The sequence below is a fragment of the Phymastichus coffea genome, unplaced genomic scaffold (assembly GCF_024137745.1).
Source record: "Phymastichus coffea isolate CEN01 unplaced genomic scaffold, Cenicafe_Pcof_1.1 PCOF00146, whole genome shotgun sequence".
Classification (NCBI taxonomy): domain Eukaryota; kingdom Metazoa; phylum Arthropoda; class Insecta; order Hymenoptera; family Eulophidae; genus Phymastichus; species Phymastichus coffea.
The window spans coordinates 91,839-117,751 of NW_026706957.1; the positions used below are offsets into that span (position 1 = coordinate 91,839).

Genomic DNA, 25,913 nt, shown 5'->3' on the forward strand with positions numbered 1-25,913 from the left:
GCGCGCGCGCGCGCCTATGTGCTCGTCGCGCGTTCCCTCCTGCGATCATTTCGCTGCCGATCTCTGCCGCACGCTGACGCCGCGGACGCCCGCCACGGAGCTTGTCAGGCAGCTTTCTCAATCTGTAAGTCTTATACCTAGCGATTCGTTGCCGCTGGAGCTTGCGTTCGCGACCACCGCTGCTTTTCAATTCGCCTTGCTCCCCTTTTGCGTCGATAGCGCTCCCTCTCTCGTCCGCCGTTTCCCGTTTCGAAGATCCGTCAAGGATTCTTACTTCGATGAAAAGTATGTGATCGGTTTATCCAAGTGAAGCTCTGTACGTTCCTTAAAGCGTTCTCCGTTCTATGCAAAGTACACACTGTGAAATGTTCTCGCGATTTTTAAAACGCGCCGATCGCGGTAATCAATTTTTTGCCGTTTCAACGAATACTCGCTGCCGCTTTGCAAGCTCGACTACTTTCTATAGAGTGACAATTTACTATCACTTATTTTCATTCATGCTGCGCGCAATATTAAATCAATATTTCGATCGTTGTTTCGCATTGTTTGCCATATCGAAAGATCCGCGAATGTGTTGAAAGCGAATATTCTGTCACGACAGGCTCAGTGTATAAACGTCCTTGCAAGTATCAATTGAAAACAAAAAAACTTTGTGCGTCTGAATCGAACAATATAAAAAGTTGAGTTTACGCCCTTGATCCTTCAAAAAATGCCTTCACGTCTTTTCTTTCAATGCAAAAGCAATTTTCGTTGTGTCGAAACACTAATGCGTATTCTTGGCGTAAGAGAAATTGTCTTGGCATAGAAAATTTTTTTTCGGTGTTCAAGCACCACGATTTTTTAGAAAACACGTGGAAGTAACGCATATTTGACAAACAGGCTCGACATATACGTTTCATATTTCGGAGTTTTGCGCCAATCGAAGTGTGTACACATCTGCATTATCGAAACATGAGAAAAATTTTAATTTTAAATACATTCAATTCGTTGTTTCCTACATCGATAAAGAAATCCCTCGTCGAAATATAGTGAATTTTGAAATTGTATATTATGAAAAACAATGTCCTTTGAAAGATAGCACGAAGATATACTTGAGAATGAAAATATGAATTTTTAAATACGAGCGATTTCTTTGAAAGTTATTCAAATTGAATGATAGGAGCACGAGTAATGATAATGACGTTAATGAAAAGTTGTCAATTGCGTAGTGTTTAAATTCTAACACAAGTCACTGCAGAATTAACAATCATATCCGTTTTTCAATGTTTCGGTCCTTCGTTCATCGCGACGTTGGGTGCTCTCTCGCAAAAATTAAAAATATCTCAAAAAAAAAAAAAAAAAAAATAAGCACGATAAGCCGATCTGAAAAACAAACAAGCCGGTAAGTGTCTCGCGAAGACGCGCGGCGTATACATCTTAAGTCGATCTTCCTCGTCCGCCACCGACAAAGCGCAAGGAAAAAGAAGTTGCCCGCGACACAATGCGCATGCTCTTAATGTAATCCAGTTAACGCCGTGCGCGAGGTGAATGAAACGCGCGCACATTAACGCTCGATTCACGCGCGACGAATCGCGGCGGTCATGTATAAAGAAAAAGAAACAAAAAAGAAAAAAAAAAACGAAACAACAGCGCTCTTATCGGAACGCGCGGCGTTGCGACTTATCTCGCTCGCGCTTCCCCCACCGCTCGGCGTTAATAACGCCGTCGCGAGCGCATTGTCTTCTTTCATCTTTTTCTATATATCTTTTTTTTTTCCGGCTTGCGTTCGCCGTCCATTTGTTTATTATCAAAACGGGGATCAAAGAAGAAGAGAAACGATTTGTCCGCGCGCGCGCGAGAGAACAAAGATAAATGAGTTCGACACGACGCCAGGCAAACATTTACGCGGCGTTATTGATAAAAGCTCTCTGCAAAGTCTAATGAGCCCACGGCGGAAAGATTATTCCGAACATTTTTTTTTTTCTTTTCTTATTTTTTGTTCATCATTGCACGCGGCGTTACGGCCTTGTCTCCCGTCACTGGCATTATATTATTGCCGCTCTGCCGCTCGCTTCTCGGAAAGTGCCGTTTTTAATCGCTTTACAAATGCAACGCGCGGCGTTATGACTCAATATTAACGCGCAACAAGCTCCCACTTACCTCTTCGGCGTTTATTTGACTTGCGCGGCTTATTGTGAAATCTTGGGCAATGCTTGGTTGTTAACGCCACGGTTTGGAACTAGAGCGCCCGCCTGTTCGCTCACGCCGAAACTGCGAGCTTTTGGCTTTTACAGTTTCGCGTTAATCAAGTTAAGCTATGGACGTTGTTGCATTTATTCGACGATGCTGAAAACACCGCTCGGACGTTGCGAGGAAAATCGAGAAGCACATTTATTTACTTTCGACGCGGAATCTCGCATCCGCCGATTCTAATGTCCCTGAACCAACAAACCCATTCAGATCGCCTTTTCCATGTTCGCATCGTCGCAACATTGCACCGCGAGTGCCAAGTTCTCCGTGGCCGCGTCGCGGCTCCGCACAGCTGGCGCACGAGAACGCGCTGAGCGCGCCTCTGGGATTGGGTCGCGCGACAAGTGGCCAGATAACAATATGGACGCGGCGTTAGTAACGCCGATGTGTCGGATTCTTATCGCACGCCACGCGCGAGAATTCGGAATCCGCAGCTGATAACGACGACGGCGCGGCGTTATAGAAATAAATTTTATTGCAGCTTGGATAGACGCTTCCTCCACAGATACTTACACCTTCGTCCTTCGTTTTCTCTACTTACGACTATTTTTTTTCTTTTCTTTCGTTTTTCTTTTCATTATCTCTTGCGTATTCGAACAAATTAGGCTTGGATTAAGATTATGAATCAATAACAAAAAATTTGCCGATTCATCGTTTCCGTCGTAATTATTAAGCTACCGAATAATAAAAAAATACGTCTATTATTTTAACGAAAAAACAGCGCATTGCTATTAACATACTTGTCCCTGCCGATATACATAAACTACTATTACACATCATTTTACATGACTTAGTCGTGAGTTATAAATATGCAATTTTGTGCTGCATATTTTTTTTTTCATTTTCTGTCATTTCTTGTTGAAAAAAATAAATGGAGCAGATGTGATTATTCGCAGTGCTAAATATGTTGCGCAAGTAAATATATGATTTTTTTTATGTAATTAAACGAAGAATTTTATGGTATTTAAATGATTGAATTGCACTGGATCTCATTCACTGGCATTGGAACGGCTGCCGTGGAAAATTGTATGATATTTTTCGTTGATAGTCGCGAATTTTGTTGAAAAATAGATATTTTCGTAGATTTTATTTGCTCTCGACGAAAAGTCAAAGGTATCACAGTAAGCCTATCCGATACGTTATTCGTATACAATAATTTATAAGTGGATGCCTACTTATTTCTGCTCGCTCGACCATCACTCAAGTATAGCCTGAAAAGCACGCACGGGTAACACGTAAAAGTAATCGTTCTCGAAAAATATCAACGTTGCCTCAACTTACGGAAAAGTAGCGAGACTTCGGCATTCGTAGGTGCATTTGAACGATCGCTGCATTTAATTCGCTAATCTTTTTTATCGCGTAATTTTCAGAAGGTCACAACAATTGACCCAAGCGTCGGTGACCTCTTCGTCCGTCTATTCGTCTATGCTATCTCGAATTCGGGATAAGCTCACTGAATTTCCGTTGAAAAACGTGAGCGTCAAATATCTCGAATTTATTTTGTTGCGCGATTCTTTTATTTATTTTATTTTTGGCTCTGAGCAAGCCAGTTCCGTAATTGCGTAATTTCGAAGAGTAGCATTTTGCCGATTGAGCTGTCCAGGAAGGGGCTACACCCATACGGCACGTACTTTTAAAGTACCGACGTGAATAGTTTCGGATGCATTCAGCTTGGGACGAACGCTCAATGGGACGCGTCATCTGTCGTTAAATATCCTGAACAAAGTAACGCCTCCGACTCATTTTTACGATCCATCTTGTTTTGCAACTTGTATGAACTTTTCTTTCCAGGTATTATCGGTGCCGAATGTAAAAATAACGTATAGCGTGTGACCTCAACGTGCTTTACATTTGAAAACGAAAGTCAAGGAAAAGCTTGCGCTCGTAAAAAGCTTTTGTGCGCCGTTACTTTCGGCTTGTCGAATGCTGGACGTGGCGCTTCGCGCAAAACCGCGCCAACGCAATTCAACAATTATTTCACAGACACAGCGACAGCGTCGAGCGGTTTCGCGGCACACGCGTCTTGGCAAGTTGCTGCAACTCGAGGCGCGACAACGAAAGCGTCAGACGTCCAATTAGCATTTCGGAAATTTAACTAACTCACTGCTACTTCTGAGAGGCCATTTTGGCTGCAGCTCAAATATCGCGTTACGCAATGCCACGCGAAAAATATATTCTTTCTACTTCGCACTCCTCAGACTTGACCAATGCCTTTTATTAGATTTCAATCGGATAGCGTTGCAATTCGCCTAATGAATTGCTGTCATTACGTCTTTAAAGCTCGCTTCTCGCGATCGTTACTAATTCATTATTATTCAAATTCCGAAAATGCATCTCCGATGGAAATAGATCAGGTATGCCGTAATAAGCACGATAATCCTCAACGCACTTGGCTTCGCCACTCCATAATGACTAACTATGCTAATTACAAGCTGCTTTGAGTGCAGAAGCGCAATAAAAGGAAAATATGAGGTGGATATATATTTTTCTTTTTCTTTTTCTATTTTTTTTTTTTTCAAACTAATGCATCTGCGAAAATATATTGTATGATCGCGTATATCGTGCACGAGTGACTCCATTGAAACAAGATGTTTATTACGTAAAGACGTGAATTTGGCACGAACTAACGTATTCGTCACGCGAAGAGAAGCCGCATCAGAAAAAATCTATATAAACGATTTTTCGGCTTCGTTGCTCAGGGCGCTCAACGTTATTTCCCCTGCGCGGGAAATATTCCATTCCCGCGCGCTAAATAGACGCATTATAGGTAATAACAAGCGCCAAACGTGCCAGGCGCGGTGTCCAATTGTTGAGCGTGTACAGGAAAAAACCCACTTTTTTTTTTCTCCTGCCACGCGTCGTTTATGGCAATACGATCGATCTGACACTGATTCTTCGATCATCCGTAGAAAGTGTTTGCTCCGATCGCTAATTGACGACGGACCTGAAAAAAGTCCGATTGACATAGAAAAGCAACGACAGTGCGTTCACCCGCGTGCGCTATACCTATACGGTCATGGTAAAGCCAAGCCGAGTCACGCTAAACGCGCTCATCCTCTGAAGCGACAAATCTAGATTGGCTGAATGTGCAGCTTTTGATTAGCCGCGGCACTCGACTACGCGAAAAAAACAGAGACAGAGAGAAAACGCAATTTGTCGCGACGCCGTGGCAGGTCACTTTGACATTACGCGCGCGGCGAAATTGCGCGTGGCAGTGATTTGTACGTCGCGCGGTTGTCACGGCAAAAGTCACGCCCAAAGAATCGGACCGCGTGGCACAGAAGTGTACCGACGCCTCTGAATTCGCGCTCCGGATCGGAAGCGAAAGAAAAAAAAAAAATTCTCTTGAACGCGCCCTCGACGTGTGTCGCGCGATGACGAACGCGAGCTACGCGGCTCGGAGCGTCGGCGGGGCACGAGAGCCGCCGACGCGCAGAGCGCTCGCCGCCAACGTGATCGAAACGGGCCACGGTCGACGGCGATTGCGTCGAGTTAGCGCTCGCCGGCCGAAAAACCCGGCCCGGTCCCTCGCGAGTCCGCGCCGCAGATTGCAAGATTGCCGAGCGCGCGACGCGTCATTACGCAGCTGGTTCTCCGTTGAATCGACCCCCCCCCCCCGCCCAATTTACGCTTCGTGCCGCGCTTGTCAATGCTGAACCGCGAAAATGCTAAAGGTCGCGTCAAATGACCAGCCAGCACTGAGATGAGCTGCGTCGCCGCATCGATAAAGATTCGATCGCTCGCCATTAACTGTCAATTTGTCGTGTTTCGATGCGCGCACGCGCGCGCGCGTATCACCGGTGACGCGAGTTCGACGAGACAGCGGAGTCGAGTCGGCAGCCGTAAGCGTGAGCGCGGCGCGCACGTGCAGAAGGAATGTGGCAACGGCAGCAACGGTCTCGCGCGCGCTTACGGCTATCGCCTAACGAAACAGGCAATAAAAGTGCGCTACGAGCGTACTCGGAAAAGAAGAGATCCGCTCGCCGCGGAAAAGAGCGAGCAATCACGTTACAATCGCGACTGCGGCCACGCGCGGAGGTACAGATGACTGGTCGTCCAAGCGAACGCGGCTATGCCGTGGCACGACGAGCGAACGGTGGTGAATCTCGGCAGGTAATAAGTCGACGAATCGTTAGACCGCGCGCGAGGTCGTCGCACACGAGGCAATGAGATAAGCTGCGGAGGGTACGTGTGCGGCGACACGCAACGTTGCGCCGCGTTAATCAAAGCCTAATAATCGCGATTGCGCTCCGCGCTACAAGTATATACGTGTATCGCGCAGAGATTCAACGCGCGATCACGTTCTGATTTGCGGATAATGATACTTGGATTTATATTTATGATAAAAAGCAGCTTATGATTATAACGACGTTACGCGTTATCAGATTCGCCTCGATTACATTTCATTAGTAAGTAACCAACGTTCCACGTGCGATCACACGTTTCCCTTGCGAGGTCATCGACAGAGGTAAGTCTGCTCAAGATCCGATCGATGATCCGACAGCTCATTGGACGTCGTGTGTTTTGGCAGACGACGCGCTAAAAATGGCACTTTGGACGTACATGAGATCCTCGCCTCGCGGGCAAAACGCCCTAGTCGACGATTGCGAGCTGTCCGCGCTCTGCCGCGCAGCCCAAGTACGATCGGGATTCACAAGCAGTGGTGCGTGCGATTGTCGGGCGCAAAGCCTACGTGGGTCTCGGATCGCGGGCGAGGTGGCAGCGTCGTCGTCGCGAAGATACGGAGGCGCGCGATCAGCGGGCACTCGCGCCGCGATGACGCCGGTCGGGACGCGCGCCATCGCCCGCTGCATTCGGGTCGCGTCGCGAGCGAGCGAGCGAGCGGGACCGCCTCGGCGATCGCCAGCGGCAGGAGCTCGAATGGTGTGCTGTTGCAGAGGCGAGACGCGAGGAGCTCGGCGATGGCGTGCGGAATTTGGAGGGCGCTGTCGCGGCGGCGCGCGGACGACCAGGCGGACGACAGGAGCGAGCTGGCGCGCGTGCTGGGTCTGCTGGACCTGACGGCCCTCGGCGTCGGCTCGACTCTCGGCCTCGGCGTCTACGTGCTCGCCGGCAGCGTGGCCAAGGAGACCGCCGGGCCCGCCGTCTGCATCTCCTTCCTCATCGCGGCCGTCGCCTCGGCGTTCGCGGGTACGGCCATTGCCCATTGAGTTTGCGTCGAGCGACCGCAACTAAGATTGAGACACGCTCGCAGGCATGTGCTACGCCGAGTTCGCGTCGAGGGTGCCGAAGGCCGGGTCGGCCTACGTCTACAGCTACGTGACCGTCGGCGAGTTCATCGCCTTCGTCATCGGCTGGAACCTCATACTCGAGTACGTGATCGGTATGTCGAATCGAGCCCGCGGATCGCCAGCAAAACAAAGCGCTCGACCGGCCGTTTGTTGTCGTACAGGCACGGCCAGCATGGCCCGAGGCGTGAGCAGCTACATCGACGTGCTGACGAATCACACGATCGAGCGGGCTCTGCGCTCGGCCATGCCCATCGACGTCTCCTTCCTGTCCAAGTACCCGGACTTCTTCGCCCTCGTCATGGTCGCCTTCCTCACCGTCTTCCTCACCATCGGCGTCAAGGAGTCGTCGATGCTCAACAAGATCTTCACCAGCATTAATCTGCTGACCATCGGCGTCATCGTGGTCTCCGGCGTAATCAAAGGTAGGTCGCCCCGCCGACGCTGTTCGCCGAGTAGCGATCGCGCGATCGCTCACCGCGGAGCAACTGGCCCACAGCCGATCCGGCCAACTGGTCGATCAGGCCGGCCGACATCCCGGCGAACGTGACGAACCCGGGCGCGGGCGGCTTCGCGCCGTTCGGCGTGAAGGGCGTGATGGAGGGCGCGGCGATCTGCTTCTACGGCTTCGTCGGCTTCGACGCCGTGGCCACCACTGGCGAGGAGGCGAAGAAGCCCCAGCGCAACATACCCCTGGCCATCGTCATGTCGCTGGCCATCATCTTCCTCGCCTACTTCAGCATCTCCACCGTGCTCACGATGATGTGGCCCTACTACGACCAGGCCAGTGTAGTCCCGCGCGTCCGCTCGCGCGACCCCAGCCTCGACTAACCCCTGCTGTATTTCCCGTGTGGACAGGACGCGCAAGCTCCCTTCCCGTACGTGTACGACCAGATCGGCTGGCCGACCGTCAAATGGATCGTCAACATCGGTGCCGTGTTCGCGCTCTGCACCAGTCTGCTCGGCGCCATGTTCCCCCTGCCGCGCGTCCTCTACGCCATGGCCAGCGACGGCGTCATCTTCAAGTTCCTCGCCAGGGTTCACCCCAGAACCATGACGCCCGTGCTGGGCACTCTCATCTCGGGCGTTCTCACCGGTATGTCCCTCGCCCACTGCAGCGCGAGAGCGAGTGTTTCTCAACCGCTTCGTTTTCAAGGAATCATGACGCTGCTGTTCGACCTGCAGCAGCTCATCAACATGATGTCCATCGGCACGCTGCTCGCCTACACCATCGTCGCTGTGTCGGTGCTGATCTTGAGGTGAGCTCCGCTCGAGCTTGTTCGGTCGCTCGCTTACCGGCACGCGATTTGTCCCGCTTGTCCACAGGTACCAAAAGACCGATCTGCCAACGCAACCGCCCGCCAGCTCCAAGACAGCCGGTCCCTCATACTCGACGCCCATCAGCTACTTCAAGGGAATCTTCAATCTCCACAATCAGAAAGAGTCATCGGAGTTCTCCACCTCCGTCGCCCAATATGGCGTTTTAATTTTTGGTAATTGCGTCGCGAAAGCCGATCGCCCATTTTTCTTCGCGCTTCGACGACCACGCCCAACGTGCCTTCCCTTTTGCTTGCAGGGATCGCGGTGTTCGTCATCGGCTTGCTGCTCAACAACTACAGCCTGCTCGAAGGCCACTGGCCGTCCGTTTTGTTCGCGATCGTGCTACTAATCGCCGTGCTCACGGCTACGGCAATAGGACGGCAACCGGTCCAAGAAATCGACCTGTCGTTTAAGGTACATAGCACGCATCAGGCTTTTCTGCATGTCGATGAGCGAAGCGCTTACGTTGATTTTACAGGTGCCACTCGTACCCCTGATTCCTTGCCTCAGCATCGTCATCAATTTGTATCTGATGCTGCAGCTGGATATATACACGTGGATTCGATTCGTGGCGTGGATGGTCGTAGGTCGGTACTTTTATTCGAAAGCTCCGATTTCTTTCCATTCACGTTGTTTTCTTTTTCAGGATTTTGCATATACTTCTTCTACGGAGTAGGTCATAGCGTGCAAGGTGAGCGAGACAGATTAGAGGCTGAAACGCTCGCGAGAAAGTACGCCAACCACGTTAGCCCCGTTCAAATTATCACAAAGTGCTAGTTTGACTCGGGTCTTCGCTCATCGATCACCCTAACTGTATTTTGTCGCTGAGCTGCAGTATTATTATCCATAACGCATCCCAACTTTTGAAACTCGTTTAGATTTATTCGAACTTGTTGCGTCTTCGATGACTGAAAAAAACAGTCGGATTTTTGTGCATTAACGTTAGCTTTTTAAATGATTAGGAAAACGTTTCTGAAAGATATTTTTACGAAGAATGACACTCGATACAGACCCAAAAACCATTTGTACGCGTAATCAAGACTGTTTTCATTGTTTTGATTATAGTTATCAACTCTTTTCTGTGAACCAATTTCGTGCCAGTTGTAGTTTTTCTAGATCGAATAAGATGAGCCTTTTGTTCATTTTGTATTGATCCTTTAAGTCCATTCCACGTTAATCACGTTAATTAATTATTTACATCAAATACTGATAGACTGTATTGTTGAAAATTCAAATTAATTATTTTGCGTTACACTTGTGCGGCATGATTTTTTGTTAATGGCTGTGCCAATTCTTTATACAATATGTTATAGCACAAGGCGCAGACTAAAATAATCGCGCCATGTAAATACAAAAGTTATCCTTTTATTTCATACACGAACATGTGTATATATGCATAGATTATCATCTTTCAACCAATTCTTTTTAATGTTTTCTTTTGTTTTTTTTTATTAAGTACTTAATCATACTTGTCATTATTGTTGATATCAAAATAAATAAGTTAACATTGTGTTTTTAATTAAGACGTACTTTGGTTGTTTATTTCATAAATTCTAATAAAAGGAAAATTATTATATCAAATAAGTAATCACTATATAACAAAGGTCAGACATGCTGCCATATGCTTAAATCATACTTTAAATTAAATTATTTTAATCGATACATGATAAATGCTTTTGTTGTACAAATATTCATAGTTAATAATAAATTTATCGGGATTTTGATAGATACATTTTTAAGATTTTCAAAACTATTCATGCAAAACCACTAGATCATTTAAGTCAAACTTAACAAGAGAACATACTTTAACGTAAAAAAAGGCTCGCTTTACTAAAACTTAAGTCTATAAACTGCTACTATAAAAATTATATTTTCATACATAAAAGCAAAAAATGGAGCATCTACTTTTATACAGAAGAAAGATAAATACTACATCAAAGCATAAGTTAAAAGTACCTCAGAAAAGGGACGGTTTGTAAAAAAATTAGATTCTTCGACTCTTTGACTGTTGGATTATTGTTTAGAAAAACTAAGCTTAAATGTATTATATTATACAATCACATTTTGAATATGAAGGCGATATAATTTAACAATCGCTTCACCGTTGCTTATTCATATATAGATATAAAACTGCCATTTTGTAAATGATCAAAAGAAATATAACTTGTTTTCTTTGACTAGAATAATTGTTGGAAGTGCATGTTAATATAATAGAGTCTTTCTGAATATAGTGATATAATTATTTACAGTTACTGATATAGATTTCTTTGCGTCACCGCTTATCGATTTAAAATGAAGAGCCTCGTTAGGTAAGTGCGCTAAAGTCATATTGTGCATGTTGGAATAAGTCTATCCATTAAAAAAAATATATAAAAGCTAGATTATGCACGATATTTAAATCTTTTGGTTTGATAGGCCTCCAACATCAATATGCTGCCAATTCGCCTGAAATAATTAATTATAAAATAATTATTTATCAAACAAATATTTTATAAGCTACAGTAATAATTTTGTATTGGCACAAATTCATTATGGTATTACACGAAATTATTTGTCAATTGTTATTACTTACTCCTATGCCAGTAGACCATCCAGAACCAGCAGGATTTTCTTCTGTGATGCCGATTCTACGACACACGATGCCAGCTCCTGATATTGCCCAAACTTGACCAGGTACATGTCCGACCGAAATATGACGAAATCCTTGTTTAGCGTTTAGTATAGATACATCTGAAAAAATTGAAAAACTATAGCGATCTTCGGTTTGATTTTCGTTTTGTGTAATTACAACTCAAAAAGAAAAAGTGTGAAATATTAAAAATATCAAAATAAACGATAAGTATAATAGAAAAATAAGAAAGACAGGCCTACGAACAACGTAATAGCTCTGAAGGTAAGTTACGTATAGCCGAAGGTATCGAAATTTCTCTATCGAACCCTGTTACGAATAAATTTAAAAAGTGTTTAAAATAAATTACTTCTTTTATAAATGCGGATTTTAAACGTCAAAGGTATAGAAAAAAGTGAGCTTACCCATATGAATGGGATCATTAGCCATAGCAGGTAAAGTTTGCCAGAACGTTCCTTCGGGGAAAACGTTCGATTGAATTTCTCGGCGGACCGATATTTTACCGGAACTATCCAAAGCCCACACTACATTTACACCAACAGCTATTTGTTTCAAATGAGCTCCTGGTGGTGGTTCGACGTTCTGCCAAGACTCTCCTGTGAATATAAAAAAGCATTTTCATATAATTCATGTCAATCAGAGTTGATTAATTAATGATTTGACTACTATACCTGAAGGTTTGCTAACTGACACTCCGAATCTCCAATAAGATGATCCATTTTTTCCAACAGCCCACACTTGTCCCGAAGGTCCAACTGATATACTTATTAAAGGCTGGTCACAAGGAATATGCTCCCAGGAAACACCCTAATGAATATATAATTAACAGTATTAATCATTTAATTTTGATTACAATAACTCGTTCAAAATGAAAGTTCACCGTTGAACAGTACTCCGAAACACCTCGTCTGAACAATACTTCACCGTTAGTAGCTACAGCCCACACATGAATAGGACTTTCGGATTCTGGATCGTCAGAAGTCTATCAAAATGATTCATATTTAATAAAAAAAGCTCTGGTAATATATCAACATCTTTAAATAAAAATTAAATTACGCATAACGACATGTCGAATAATTTCGTGTTTCCTAATTCTTTCCAAGGACCGCTAGTTGTGAGTTGGCACTTTCTGAACCACCTGCGTCTTCTAACGTAATCCGTAAAATGTTTTTTGCCATGATACTCCGAGGGAAAGTCCGTAGCATACTGCCAACCTTCTCGATCTACTCCACCAGGTGTATGAAAATCGAGTATCCATTCAGATACCTATTATTAAAAACGTGTTTTATTTATTCAAGGTGACGTTTCCTCCTTTTATTATAATTAAACTTACCCATTGCCAATGACATGACAAGAGCTTTGTATTTTCTCGTGTGCGTTTGTGACGCCCGGTTGCATCGCTCCACATGTACCTATCTGTAGGTAGGCCGTGAGACGTGTAACCAGTTATTGGATTCCATCTTTGGTTTTCGTACACAAAATAGTTATGCGTGTCTACCATCGGGTTGATATCCGCGTTACTAAAGTCTAAACCTATAAATTTACAAAACATAACATGTTTGAGTAATTAAGAAATACAATTTTAAGTTTCGTGTTTTTGTTGGAAATTCAATTTACCCTTCAAAGAAGTACCGCCCCATCCTCCAGTATAAACCCAAGCAGTATTGTCATAACCGATACCCCAAGTTATACCAGAATTACAAGTTTCAACTTTCTTTAAATGACCTCCTATTTGTCTCCAGAACATGGATATTGGTTCGATAATCACCTGTGAAAAATAAGCGTTAAATATAATTTTGTGTAACTTTTTTAATAACATTTTCGCATGCAAACAATGAGCTTACAAATTTCGATTTATAAACTACACTGCACAACGTCATTTTGCCTTTGATACGTAAATGCGTAATATTTTGTGGAGGTATCTTATGACTAAAGAACGTGAATTCGGTATTATTTATAAAAACTCGATATCCTCGCTCCTCACACTTGATTATCATTGAAAAATCAGATCCAGCTCTCAGAGGACTATCTCCGCTTCTTTCTTCGTCTCCCCACTGATTATTTTGATATGCATTTCTTACGATTATGCTCTCATTTAAACGGGGGTTGAAATGAAAAGCTACATCATGAGTATCTACAGTTTGTCGATATTTAGTTAGTGTTGACGTATGACAAACAAGATTGAATGATATCCTGTCAAAAATCATTATGGTTAATTATTGTGTGAAACGTGATATTTTAAAAATTTTCAAGACTTACCTATCTGCATCATCGTGAATGCACACCACGACGTGTAAAGAACTACCAGGTCCAAAACTATTTTGTAAAATACTTTCAAATGGTAAATTCTTTCCAGCTGTGTCTAATTCTTGACTATATAAACCTTTGTCGAATTGATTTTCCTATAACATAAAAAATATTACTACAACGTTTATTTTGCGAAAAATATCTACAAAAAAAGTAGTAAATAGATGTACTACCTCGGTGATAACGGGATCATAAACATATACATCTCCTAAGGCAGTAGTAGTCCAAATAGTTTTTTTACTCGGCTGACCAAAAGCATTATTTACTTTGCAAGATACTAAAAGTCCAAAGTATTATTCTTAGCACTATTTAACAAACAACAAAAGCAAAAATGAACAATATTGAAAATACCTGACGTAAGATTTGCCATCCAATCTTCCAATTCCGCATCACTGCTGAATTGCAGTCTTGGTATTTTATTATTCGTCAAACGTGGCGTATGAATCGCTAAACGAGGACATCCTGGCTCACTACAGTTAACAACACATACTACTTCTGATATGGAAAATTGTACCTGCAATCATTTCATGTTCATTAACTATAATGTATTAATTAATGAGCATATACAAAGTAGAGTTACATACTAATGTTGTCACTCCATCAGGATTTAATATTGTCAAGGTACCAGAGCCAAATGTTTCGCTATCACTGCTAATCCATTCTAATTCAACAACACAATCGTCGTAAGTTAACGATCCTTTTAGCTTACACTTAGCCTCGCCATTTTTCACCCACGAGGATCTACAACAGTAATAAAAATGTTATTTGAAGAAAACTTTTTTAAAGTATACTTTACGATACATATGAATTGCTAATACTTACTTTTCTACAGCCCTTTCATACAAAGAAATATCAAAGTCAATATCTTTCAATCTTTTTCTGAGCTCATCTAAAATTTGTATCCTCCAAGTTTCAGCTACTTCGCCTTGCGATGAACCATTACTCTCAGCAATCCTAGCCACAGTGAAACATCAACGTCGTAAATATTCTATTATGATTATTATGACTATCAAAATTTAAAGAAATGCATGAATACCATTTCGGTGGATTATTAAGGTCTACTAAACAAGCACCAGCCTCTACTTTACTCCACTGCATCTCACATTCAGTCCAGTATATAATCGCAGCACTCTCATCTTCTCCAAAGACACCAGACTCGCTAGTTAAATCAGGATCAAAAATACTTCCATCAGTCTCTGGATTAACTTCAGCACCAACTACTGATCCAACTGAATGAACTGGACTCCAAGATCCAGGATTGACCTTTACTGTGCTACCCATTCCCTTGCCAGAAATCACTATTGATTCTCCACTCTTGTGTAATGTTTCATTGGAGATGGCGATATTTGCGGGATTTATTTCATTTGTATCGTTTATTTCTACAGATCCAACCGAACTGTAAATTTTTATTTATACAAATAAATTTATATGATAAATCAGGCTTAATAAAAATAATGAAACACAACTATATAAAACTTTTTTACCTTGTACTTCCACTACCCGTTTCTGGTTTGGCAGATTTTTGAATATTGTTTTCAAGTAGCTCAGTATGGTTTTTCATAAGTTTGAGAGAGGTTGGAGCTGGTGCTGATCTTGATTGCTCTTCCCACTCTTTAATTAAATTTTCACTGGTGCTCACAGGTCGTTGATTTTGCTATTAAAGTAGAGTAAAATTTTTATTTTATCTTGTCAATCACGCAATATTTTATAACAAATATTCAGTATACTTACCAAAGAACCATATGGTTGATTTCGGCTATGTGGTGTACCGCAAATACTGTGTCTATTGCTTGATGACAAACTCGCATTACTGCTAGCTCTGCTCAACTGAAAAGGTGCGTTTAACAGTTTCCATTTCTTACCCGTCAATTCTGATCGAGTTATACCGGTGCGATAATACAAAAATCTGTCTTCTTGACCAATCGCCCAAACCTTAAAAAAATAGCATTTAAAACATGAATGCTACAATATCACGAAAAGTCATTCCGCTTGATTTAATACCTGATCATTTGGTGCAACGGATACCAATATCATTTTTGTAGACATTTCAACCCAACCAGTACCCACGGCCAACTGCTCGGATATTCCACCCATCTCACCCTTTATCCCTTTACGAAACCAAACGCTTCCTTCGTGAGTTAAAGCCCAAACAGCATCCATGCCAATACTAACTTGAGTCAATCTTAAATCTAATTTTGGTGGTTCAACATCAACCCATTCATCTCCTGCATTATTTCAGATAACAGGATCTTACAAATTGATTTGTTTTGAGAAGTAAATCTACATCTAAATTATAAATCATAATAACATACCCATTGGATTTTCTCTAGTAACTCCTTTACGGACTAATGCTTTACCATTCAATAATACTACCCATACAAGGCCAGTTACGCCTACACTAACATGCAGTGCTTCATCTCCAGTTGGCATTTTAATAGCACTCCAACGTAATCCTTCTGGAGAAGTTGTACTTACACCAACTCGAAACATCACCTAAAAGAATCAAAACTTATAATAATTTGTAAAATTAATATTAGACGTAATTCACTTTCTCAGTGGTTGTCAAAGAGGGCTTCTCGCAACAAAAAAGCATTTTATCAGTTCAACTCGCCTTTTTTCGATTTTCGAATTAATTTTCGAAAATTATATTTTTTTACATACTACATTATTAATCAACAATCCAAGAATGCATGTATCAAATTTAAAATTTAATACTGTTTTGAAAAAATTATAGAAACGATTCAGTGGAACAACGTTGCGATGAGGCATCGATTTTTAAGAACACTTGTATAAAATTTTTTTATAGCATCGATACATATTTTTTAATGCATCAATAGTCCCATAATTAAATAAACGTTATGTTATAACAATTTTGCTATTTTATGATTTTCTAAAAATGCGTTATATGTTGCTTTTCTAAATTAAAAATCGGAAAATTGGCTTTTTACGAAGAAACACATAGGGCGATATTTTGTCATTTTCTAACTGAAATGAATATAAAACGCTTCATAGATAATCGCGAAACTTTTATAAAATAAAATTTATTTAATTATGAAACGATTGGTATATTAAAAAAAATGATAATAGTGTTTCTAAAAAAAGTTATTAACAAAAATGTACTTAAACATTAATGCCTCGATACGATTCTGTTCCACTAAGTCGCTTTTATAAATTTTTCAAATCACTATTAAGACTTCCAATTTGATACACGTATTATTGAATCGTTGATAAACAATATAGAATTTTTTACATTTAATTTTTAAAATTTGTAACAGATTTTCAACGATTTAAATGACCCATTTTGTAACTTTCGAGATTACAATTTTTTATAAACAAAAGTACTTATCGATTTCAGGAAAATACTGTTTAAAACTTTATGTTAAGAAGAGTATTTTGAAATTTTTTCGCTTTAATCCATCAATAACTTTTAAAATGTGAGCAAGTTAAACTGATGAAAAACTTTTTTCATTGTGCGGAACTCTTTTTGGGTAAGTAAATCCTCTTAAATGATGTTTTTAAAATTGTCACAAACCCTTCCATGGGCAGTTACTGCCCATACAACAAGATTTCCGGAATGATCACCAGGCATTTGACTTCCTCCAATTGAAACATCTATAAAAGGCTCCTAAAATTACGTTTTTTGTAATTAAATAAATTATTATCTTTGTTAACTTAAAAAAAAAATGTTTTCAAAATATACCTTTGTAGCATCCTTGTGAAGTGGTGCAATTGCACACCAAGAATTCATTGCACTATATCTCCTGTAACGAACCCATTTACGTCTTCTGACACAAGATTTCCATTGCTTTGTTGCAGTATAAGTTGTAGGAAAATCAACAGCATAGGTCCATCCCTATTAAAATTCAATGCTATAATTGTGTATTATTTTTAACAAAAATGTTGGAAATAAAATCAAGTCCACTCACATCATGATCTAATGGCTGTCCATCTAAAAGTGTCTCAATATACCAATCACCCTCCCATTGCCATGCCATGGAAGGCAACTTGACCTTATCACGACTACGATTGACTGTGCCATCTTGATTAGAAAAATGATACCTATCTGTTGGTAAAAGTCTTCCACTAAATCCTTCTAAAGGCAGCCATCGCTTCAATCAAAATGGAAATGTATTTATTGACTACAGTTAAATTCTAGTAATACTGTATAATAAACTTTAGATCTACCTCATTTTCATAAGTTTCTTCTTTGATTCTAATGGGAACATCTAAACCATGTACATGAACATAAACTTGTCTATCACCACCAATAGCCCACATAAAATGGGGAACTGCTGACAGTTGCTTAAACTCAAGACCTAGATAAGTAAATTCTCTCCACATAGACCCATTAGTAGCAAGTGAAAATACTCGTCCTTCATTGTTGATGGCATAGAGATTAGAACTTGGCATTTTGAATCCTTAAAAAAAATCAACAATTTATTGTTTTTGATGCCAAATTGATTTTAAAACAATCCAATCCAATGTAATTTCTTTAGCAAGATAATAATCTAAAGTTTCTAGATGGAATATGATCTTTATAATCCATGTCAGAATAACTTTTACAAATATAACTCTATAGTGCAAGGACAACTTTTGGTAAAAAAGATTTTCTAACTAACTTTATTATATTTTTTTAGCAATTTTTTTAATCATCAAAATTAAAAATCCATCTATAATTTGCATAGTTGCTAATATTATTAAAATTTAAATCTGGTAATCTAACGAAAAGGAAAACCATATTTCACCTTTAAATTAATTTTGCATTATTTAGGAAGCACAGTTTTGCACAGTTTCACAGCCTTTTCTTGATATTTTATTTAGGATATTAAGAAAGAACGATTGAATCCAGTTGTTAAGGTTGACCAAATAAATTACTTTTAAAATGAAGTTCCTTCTACCTCATTTCATGATACTAAAATCCATAATTGAAAATTTTTAGATCCACGTTGATCTATGATTCACTATGACAATGAATGACTAATAACGAATAGCAATGTAAGGATTTAGTATTAAACTCCAGCTGACGTCCTGTCTTATTGCACGTATTTACATACATACATGGATGTAAAATGAAACCATAAACGCATACTAACTAAAATATCTTTGTAATTGTTTATTTTTTAGTCGCGTACATATATAATATACAATTTACACATCCAACACACAATAACTGTATGTTTGATCCGTTTGATTTACAGATGTTAAATTGACACCTCAACATTGAGTACACATCGTTAGATGGCGCATAGATGGACTGCATGCGTGTATCAAAACGGGACAGGATATCCGAGTAACTCGAGTCTCATGATAGTACTCGTGTTTAAGCTTGATTTAGACTTTAGTTTTTAGATAATATTATTATAATTATTGTACTTGTTAAACATGTTATTTAATTTATATTGTTAATTAACAATGGTGCCTAAGTATGTCTGGATTTTATTTTTTATATCTACATTGTACATGTTGTATTCGAGTAACCAGTTTACTCAAGTGTTGAAATATGTAGAAAGTTACTATAATGATAAACTTGGAATATTTTTCAAACGAAGTTTTAAACAAGTAGTTGTTGATAATCAAGGAGGAATTTTATTCACCAAGAATACTCTTAATAAGTTTTCTAATGTAAATGATGGCTTGTACTTATCAATATTAGGTCAAGTTTTTGATGTAACAAAAGGAGTTAAGCATTATGGTCCTGGAGAAACATACCATGCATTTACAGGTATATATGATGTAATTTTATTTTGAAAGTATTTTAATAATATTGTAAAAAATAATTTAACATAAATTTATTCACTCTTAGGACGTGACGCCTCTGCAGCATTTATTACAGGTGACTTTAATGAAAATGGACTAACTGATGATGTTTCTAGTCTTACAAACAAACAAATTCAATCATTAATGAACTGGGTTGAATTTTATAGAAAAACATATGTATACAAAGGTAAGAAGTCATTGTGTTGGAATTAAATTATTTCAAAGCATTTAATAAAAGTAATATATTATTGACTCGAAATATTTTGTTATTTTTATTATAATATATTTTTCAGGAAAATTAATAGGAAGGTATTATCACGAAGATGGTAGTCCTACAAATGAAAGAGCTATATTAGAAGAAAAAGTACAATTGGCAAAAAAAGTAGATTCACAAGAAGAACAAATAAAATTACAATTTCCACCATGCAATATTGAATGGAATGCCGATAGTGGAACTGTTGTTTGGTGTACAAAGAACAGGTAATTTAAAAAATTACTTTTGTTGAAAAAAAGTTGCTTTACTATTTGCAATTGAACTAATCTTTAATTTCAAATTACTCAACCAGTGGAGGAATCACAAGAAATTGGATAGGTGTTCCAAGAATGTTGTATGAGAATCTTGAATCAAAACAGTACCGTTGTGCCTGTGTTGACCTGAATAGTAAAGAATATGAAGAAAACAAAGGGATCATACAAGCTTATGAAGGTTGTGCTGCAGATTCCAGCACTTGCAATTTTATAACAACTAATTAATAAGCCCGTCCATTAGCTACTAAGCATATGTTCTTATTTTTCAATGAAAATTTTATGAAGGCTTGTGCTAAGATTGTTTTTTATAAAAATAGTTATAAAAATTTTATAATGTGAAATTTATCTACTTCTACAGTATTAATTTTGCTGCAAAATATAAGGCTTATAATCTTTTTACAACTAAAGTTTATAAGTGATTCAGTTAGTAATAACTTTTATAAAATTTAATTATCACAAAATTATTTTACATCATTTATATTTCTCTATGTATATTGAACAAAACTGAAAAAAAGAACTTCAAATCTATATTGTTTTATATTAACACTTTATTAATTAACTACCAATAATAGAGATAGATTGTCATTAAAAATAGAAACAATATTTTACAAATTGCATCTATTTAATGTTGCTTAAATTCTATTAAACACACTTAGATTTACATACATATTTACAAAAAGTCTCAAACTCTACAAATATTCTTAACTGTCAATAATCTTTGTAATTAAAATTAAAAAATAAGTTTCCAAATAATCCAATTAGAACATTGCAATTGTAAATAAATGTGGATTTGATGTTCTAAAAATTTGTGAGTGATAAGCTTAAACAAAAGTTTAATACAAATCAATTCACAAGAAAAATGTTGAAAAAATAATCAAAAGCTTAATTAATATTAAGTTTTTTATAGTTCTTATGTGGAATATTTTTAACAAATGAAATATTGTTTGTATCATAGGAAAGACAACTTTGTGCTTATTTTGTTATATTGATTAATAAAAAAAACTTAAAACTAAAATTTCAGCCTTTTATTGAAAATCATTAGAATTTGTGATTGACACATCACTGTGCGCACCATGAAGTTTATCTAATAAAGATTGCATTGACACTTTTCGCTTTCTCTTATGATTAATCTTAGAACCAAAAACTTTTCTTATTTTTTCTCTTCTCTTCTTAAGTTTTGAGTCGGTTGGTTCTGGTGTAAATTGAATCATTCTTTTAAATCGCTTAACACTCATCATACAAGTTGTTTGATTGGAATCATCCTTTTCTTCGAAAATAGTTTCTAACGAATTGTTGTACTTTTTAACAGTTTTATCTAAATAATACTCTTTTATTTGTTCTTCACTTTCCATTTCTGCAAACGTCCTCTTTCTAGGTTTCAGACTGCATCTTTAATAGGAAATAATGCATGCGTAAATTTTCAAATTCAAAATTAACCAAAAATCAATAAAAGATCACTTATAAATATAAACTTTAAAACTAGTAGAGTGAACCCATATATAACAGTTCATATTTTTAGATTATTGATCTCAAAGGCGAAAAATTATTGATAAAATGCAGATAACCAATAATAATACGCCATGTTAAAAGTTTTTTGTGGGTTTACTCTACCAGCTTTGAAGTTTATATTTAAGTTATTGAAAAATGGAGAGTGAAAGAAATATTAATTTAACAAAATATAAATGAATATTTTTCACCTTCTATTAAGATTAAGATCTACTACTTGTAAATTCCTTGGTTTTCGTTTTCTCAAAGATCTTTGGCTTGTCACTGGGGATATCTCGTCTTCTGGGTTGTCAACAGCTAACATTTTGAAACCAGCGACTACGTCAGGCAGGCTAACCTCTTCCAATTGATTTTGATTACTCAACATTGTTCTAAAAGATTAAAATAAACTACTTACTTAAAACTAATATTGAATACAATTACATTGTTGCTAATAACAAGATAAATAATTATTATAGATACATTGGTTTGCACTCTTGTTCCATTTTATTCGTTTACGAGAAAAACAATTGTGTCTTGATTTAAGGATTCTCACTTATCTATAGGAACATCTTACCGTTGAAATGTTAAAATATTTGTACAGAAATTTAAAAAATCTTGATATATGCGGTAAATGTTGAATTATTAAAATACACGATATGTTTTTAATTAAAAATACGTTAAATGGAAGATTGTTTACAAACAATCTCTAACACAACACCTACATTTTCTCTTAACTCCTACAGCACACTGCCCACAACATACAGACAATGCAGCACCCACAAACGCACAAACCGGAATAATTATATTGATGGAGAGAGAGAGAGAGTGAGAGAGGGAGGGAGGGAGGGAGAGAGAGAAAGAATGAGTGAGGGTAGGCGCTAGAGGGAGAGAGAGAGAGAGACAAAGATATGATTACAATGTGAACGGTCTCGCGTGTAATATCAGCAAAATTATTGATACTTGAAAATCAATATTTAATAAATGTAGATTTACATTAATTCTTAATGTGTTCTTATTAATATTTTTTATTTTTATATATTGATTGAATTTAAGATGAAATCACTGAGTACTGTGACTATTGTGACGCACCAAAGTACTTAAGTAATCTGTCGTCTTTTTCAATAAGATTTGATTATTCCTAGTCTAATCGTCCAATGTCCGTGGCCCGTAATCTACAAAATCTATATGGGTTATAGGTGATGAGCAAGTGCGATTGTGTTCTATGAATTAATTTTACTTGGAATTTAAAGATGACAAGAAAATGTGCAATATGTAAAAGTAAAAATTACAAAAATACTTATAGTTTCTTTTCAGCGCCTAAAGATCCAGACACTCGACGTTTATGGCAAAAAGCTATCAATATAAAAGATTATGTAGTTAACAATGAAACATTTGTTTGCAGTAAACATTTCAAAAAAGAAGATATTATAACCCATTGGGTTAGTGGAGTACCACCTCAAGTAATTACAGTAAGTTTACAAATTCAACTACTCACAGTATATTTTTCAGTTATAAATGTCAAGTACAAATAAACATTAATAACTTACAGATTAAGTATAAAAAATGTAGACTTAGAAGAGGAGCAATTCCTATTCCTATAAATGTAAAACAAACTGTTGACGATGATACATCTGAAGAATTTAAAAATGATGAAATTATTTTGGATGGTAAAAAATATTGTAAAAATATAGATCTTTCCAATACTGAAGGTTTCAACGATAGTTCAAATTGTAACTTAGAAGATGAAATTTATGAATATATACCTGAAGATTCACAAGGATCAGCAGAGTTCCAAGATGTTCCAATGGAACCAATGAAAAAAAGAAAAATAAATGACAGTAATGACTGCCAAAATAAATTAAGTAGCAGCACTATTGATGAGAATAAAGATATCATGTATATTAATTATACTAATTCAAACAGTATTTTTACAAAAGAAAACAATGAGTCTATTCAAATTCATATTGGAAATGGACAAAATATTTTAACATATTTCCCACGGAAATCGTATTTGAAAAATAACGAGAAAGTGTTTAAGAAGCCTTTATCAACTTTATGTACTAAATATCAACAAATAATAAAATCTGTAAATTACTGGCATGTTGATCAACTCAATGAAAATCTTGAAATTAGTGAATTTAATCAGAAACTTTCAAAAGATAACAGTTTAATACAAGAGATAGCAAATAATGATAGTTATTCAATGCTTTTTGAAGATTTTTTGGAAATATATAATGAACTTTCATTACCTAAAAACTGGTCAGCTTCTATGATCTGTAAAGGACTTGCAACTACTATTCTATACTCTTGTATGAATATTTCTAATACTGGTATGCCTTATATTGAAAAAAAAGTATTTCTTAATGATGAAATGATATTACGTTGTGGTCTTTTAAATAAAGAAATAAAAATCAATAGTTTATTGAAAGATATCAAAAGTTTCAAGGTGAATTCATTAATAGATATAGAAGATATTATTGAAAAATTAGATAAAATTCCTCTATGCATAGGTAATTAATACTTAATACAATATTTTTATGTAGATTTATATTTTGATATTTGAAATGTCATAAAAAATATATTTTTCAGGTGTACCCAATATGAATTTTGAAGATGAAAAGAATCTTATTACACTTGCTGATAATGTTCAAAGACATCAAGATTGTTCATTGATTATAGATAAAGAAGAATCAATATGTTATAATTGCTCTTCTCTACTACTAATGAATGGCAAAAATTACCATGAGAATGATACATAAAAATTGAAATGTTATAATATGCTGCTTATAAACTTCGTCAATTTATTGATTTTTATATACAACTTGTGTTTATTTTTTACAATTGTAACAAATTCTATAATTTAAGATATTTTTCCTAGTGATTATTTTTAGCTTCTTCGTAAGAAGTAAAATGCTGCTCGGCTAGGCCATGAGCCATTGACCGGAACAAGTGGTATTTACTAGGGGCAATGTCAGGTGAGTATGGCGGGTGGAGTAGGACATCCCATTGAAGCGCCTCTAAAGTATCTAACGATGTTTGCAACATGTGGCCGAGCGTTATCGTGCTGAAAAATCACTTTGTCGTGTCTTTTGGTATATTAGGAGCATTCAATGACCTTCAATGCTCGGTTCAATTGCATGAATTGTTATTGATAACGTTCCTTAGTAATGGTTTCATTAGGATGGAGTAGCTCATAATAGATCACTCCGAGCTGATCCCACCAGATACACAGAAGAAACTTCTTGCCATGAATATTTAGTTTGGCCGTTGAAGTTGATGGATAGCCGGGCTTACCCCACGATTTCCTGCGCTTTGGATTGTCATAGTGGATCCACTTTTCATCCCTCGTTACGATCCGATGTAAAAATTTCTTACGATTGTGCCTTTGAAGCAGTTGTTCTCACATGCAAAGACGACATTCGACGTCTCTTGGTTTGAGTTCATACGGAACCTAAGTTCCATGTTTTTGCACCATACCCATGGCCTTGAAACAGTTTGAAATTGCTTGCTGCGTCATCCCTAAAGTTTCAGAGAGCTCTTCTTGAGTTTGGCATGAATCTTGGTCCAATAACGTATCCAACTCAGTGTCCTCAAACTTTACTGGCCTTCCTTCGCATTCTTTGTCGCTAGTATCAAAATCGCCATTCTTAAAGCGCCGGAATCAGTACTCATATATTTTTATTGATGAAGCATGTTCCCCATATGCTTCACACAATAATCGATGTCCATCAATTACACTTTTCTTTAAATAAAAACAAAAAAGCAGCGCTTCCCGCAAATTGTGTTTTGTTGGCACAAAAGTTGACATGGTTAGGATACAAAAAATCTGTTGTTTATCCTTCAGCTTAACGACACATACTGATTTTTGAAGGGAAATGATGATACTTTAGCGTGGAGATAGTTACAATAGTACATTACAATACAATTGCGGGAAAGTAGATTGTTGTCTCGTGTGACATTTACAATCGTGGAAAGGTACACGAGACGAGAATCTCTTTCCCGAACATGTGCTGTACCGTATTTTTTTATATGATGTGTGGAAAGTGCGATTTTCAACGCACGTTTTCTGCCGAGCGTGTGGGAAAGACATATTTTTCGCACGGGTTATTGAAATAGTACATTACGATACTAGTGCGGGAAAGTAGATTCTTGTTTGGTGTGGCGTTTACGCCCGAGCGAAGCGAGGGTGGAAAGGTACACGAGACGAGAAACTCTTTCCAATACAGACGGAAATTGCACGCAGCAAGCGTAAAACCAAGAAATTCTAAGTGCTGCTAACTTCGAAGTGCACAATGAATTGAAAAGGCATAATTCCTATTGTACATACGTAGCCTCAAAAAATTGTAAATGTAAACATGAAGCCAATTGACAACTTGTTATAACAAAATGGTTATATAGAGTTATAT

General features: G+C 38.2%; 5 protein-coding genes across 14 annotated transcripts; 3 read left to right on the plus strand and 2 right to left on the minus strand.

Moving 5' to 3' along the window:
* On the plus strand, positions 1 to 10,278 carry LOC131672274 (high affinity cationic amino acid transporter 1). 3 transcript variants are annotated; one of them, XM_058949397.1, is made up of 11 exons: positions 1 to 124; positions 7,128 to 7,380; positions 7,445 to 7,573; positions 7,643 to 7,903; positions 7,978 to 8,261; positions 8,337 to 8,574; positions 8,635 to 8,737; positions 8,805 to 8,971; positions 9,055 to 9,212; positions 9,277 to 9,385; positions 9,445 to 10,278. In XM_058949397.1, exons 1-11 carry the CDS (start codon positions 17 to 19, stop codon positions 9,573 to 9,575), a joined length of 1,941 nt encoding a protein of 646 aa, XP_058805380.1. In that variant the 5' UTR covers positions 1 to 16; the 3' UTR covers positions 9,576 to 10,278. The 3 variants fall into 3 exon arrangements, with proteins under 3 accessions (XP_058805380.1, XP_058805379.1, XP_058805381.1); XM_058949396.1 differs by lacking the exon at positions 1 to 124 and adding an exon at positions 6,162 to 6,342; XM_058949398.1 differs by lacking the exon at positions 1 to 124 and adding an exon at positions 6,814 to 6,892.
* A 219-nt stretch (positions 10,279 to 10,497) lies between these two features.
* On the minus strand, positions 10,498 to 18,689 carry LOC131672272 (tectonin beta-propeller repeat-containing protein). Of its 4 annotated transcripts, XM_058949393.1 has the most exons (26): positions 18,633 to 18,689; positions 18,480 to 18,538; positions 17,920 to 18,152; positions 17,661 to 17,843; positions 17,435 to 17,587; positions 17,267 to 17,359; positions 16,047 to 16,227; positions 15,736 to 15,959; positions 15,466 to 15,666; positions 15,219 to 15,388; positions 14,771 to 15,130; positions 14,557 to 14,688; positions 14,319 to 14,475; positions 14,086 to 14,248; positions 13,908 to 14,011; positions 13,687 to 13,829; positions 13,272 to 13,620; positions 13,045 to 13,195; positions 12,761 to 12,960; positions 12,484 to 12,693; positions 12,308 to 12,409; positions 12,099 to 12,234; positions 11,832 to 12,023; positions 11,674 to 11,736; positions 11,371 to 11,528; positions 10,498 to 11,243 (listed from the first exon to the last, which is right to left on the minus strand). In XM_058949393.1, the coding sequence occupies exons 3-26, from the start codon at positions 18,142 to 18,144 to the stop codon at positions 11,193 to 11,195; spliced, it is 4,101 nt and encodes a 1,366-aa protein (XP_058805376.1). In that variant the 5' UTR covers positions 18,145 to 18,152; positions 18,480 to 18,538; positions 18,633 to 18,689; the 3' UTR covers positions 10,498 to 11,192. The 4 variants fall into 4 exon arrangements, with proteins under 4 accessions (XP_058805376.1, XP_058805377.1, XP_058805375.1 ...); XM_058949394.1 differs by lacking the exon at positions 18,480 to 18,538 and having other exon boundaries at positions 18,633 to 18,668; XM_058949392.1 differs by lacking the exon at positions 18,633 to 18,689 and having other exon boundaries at positions 18,480 to 18,616.
* Positions 18,690 to 18,997: 308 nt separating this feature from the next.
* LOC131672276 (neuferricin) lies at positions 18,998 to 20,554 on the plus strand. Its single transcript, XM_058949402.1, has 4 exons — positions 18,998 to 19,456; positions 19,538 to 19,678; positions 19,785 to 19,971; positions 20,058 to 20,554. The coding sequence occupies exons 1-4, from the start codon at positions 19,147 to 19,149 to the stop codon at positions 20,242 to 20,244; spliced, it is 825 nt and encodes a 274-aa protein (XP_058805385.1). The 5' UTR covers positions 18,998 to 19,146; the 3' UTR covers positions 20,245 to 20,554.
* Positions 20,555 to 20,708: 154 nt separating this feature from the next.
* LOC131672277 (uncharacterized) lies at positions 20,709 to 22,306 on the minus strand. Of its 4 annotated transcripts, none has more exons than XM_058949404.1 (3): positions 21,988 to 22,306; positions 21,717 to 21,896; positions 20,709 to 21,402 (listed from the first exon to the last, which is right to left on the minus strand). In XM_058949404.1, the coding sequence occupies exons 1-3, from the start codon at positions 22,008 to 22,010 to the stop codon at positions 21,045 to 21,047; spliced, it is 561 nt and encodes a 186-aa protein (XP_058805387.1). In that variant the 5' UTR covers positions 22,011 to 22,306; the 3' UTR covers positions 20,709 to 21,044. The 4 variants fall into 4 exon arrangements, with proteins under 4 accessions (XP_058805387.1, XP_058805389.1, XP_058805388.1 ...); XM_058949406.1 differs by having other exon boundaries at positions 20,776 to 21,408; positions 22,230 to 22,306; XM_058949405.1 differs by having other exon boundaries at positions 20,777 to 21,408; positions 22,082 to 22,306.
* Positions 22,307 to 22,442: 136 nt separating this feature from the next.
* On the plus strand, positions 22,443 to 25,881 carry LOC131672275 (uncharacterized). 2 transcript variants are annotated; one of them, XM_058949401.1, is made up of 4 exons: positions 22,443 to 22,714; positions 22,811 to 22,976; positions 23,057 to 24,017; positions 24,097 to 25,881. In XM_058949401.1, exons 1-4 carry the CDS (start codon positions 22,707 to 22,709, stop codon positions 24,264 to 24,266), a joined length of 1,305 nt encoding a protein of 434 aa, XP_058805384.1. In that variant the 5' UTR covers positions 22,443 to 22,706; the 3' UTR covers positions 24,267 to 25,881. The 2 variants fall into 2 exon arrangements, with proteins under 2 accessions (XP_058805384.1, XP_058805382.1); XM_058949399.1 differs by having other exon boundaries at positions 22,443 to 22,976.
* Positions 25,882 to 25,913: the final 32 nt, after the last annotated feature.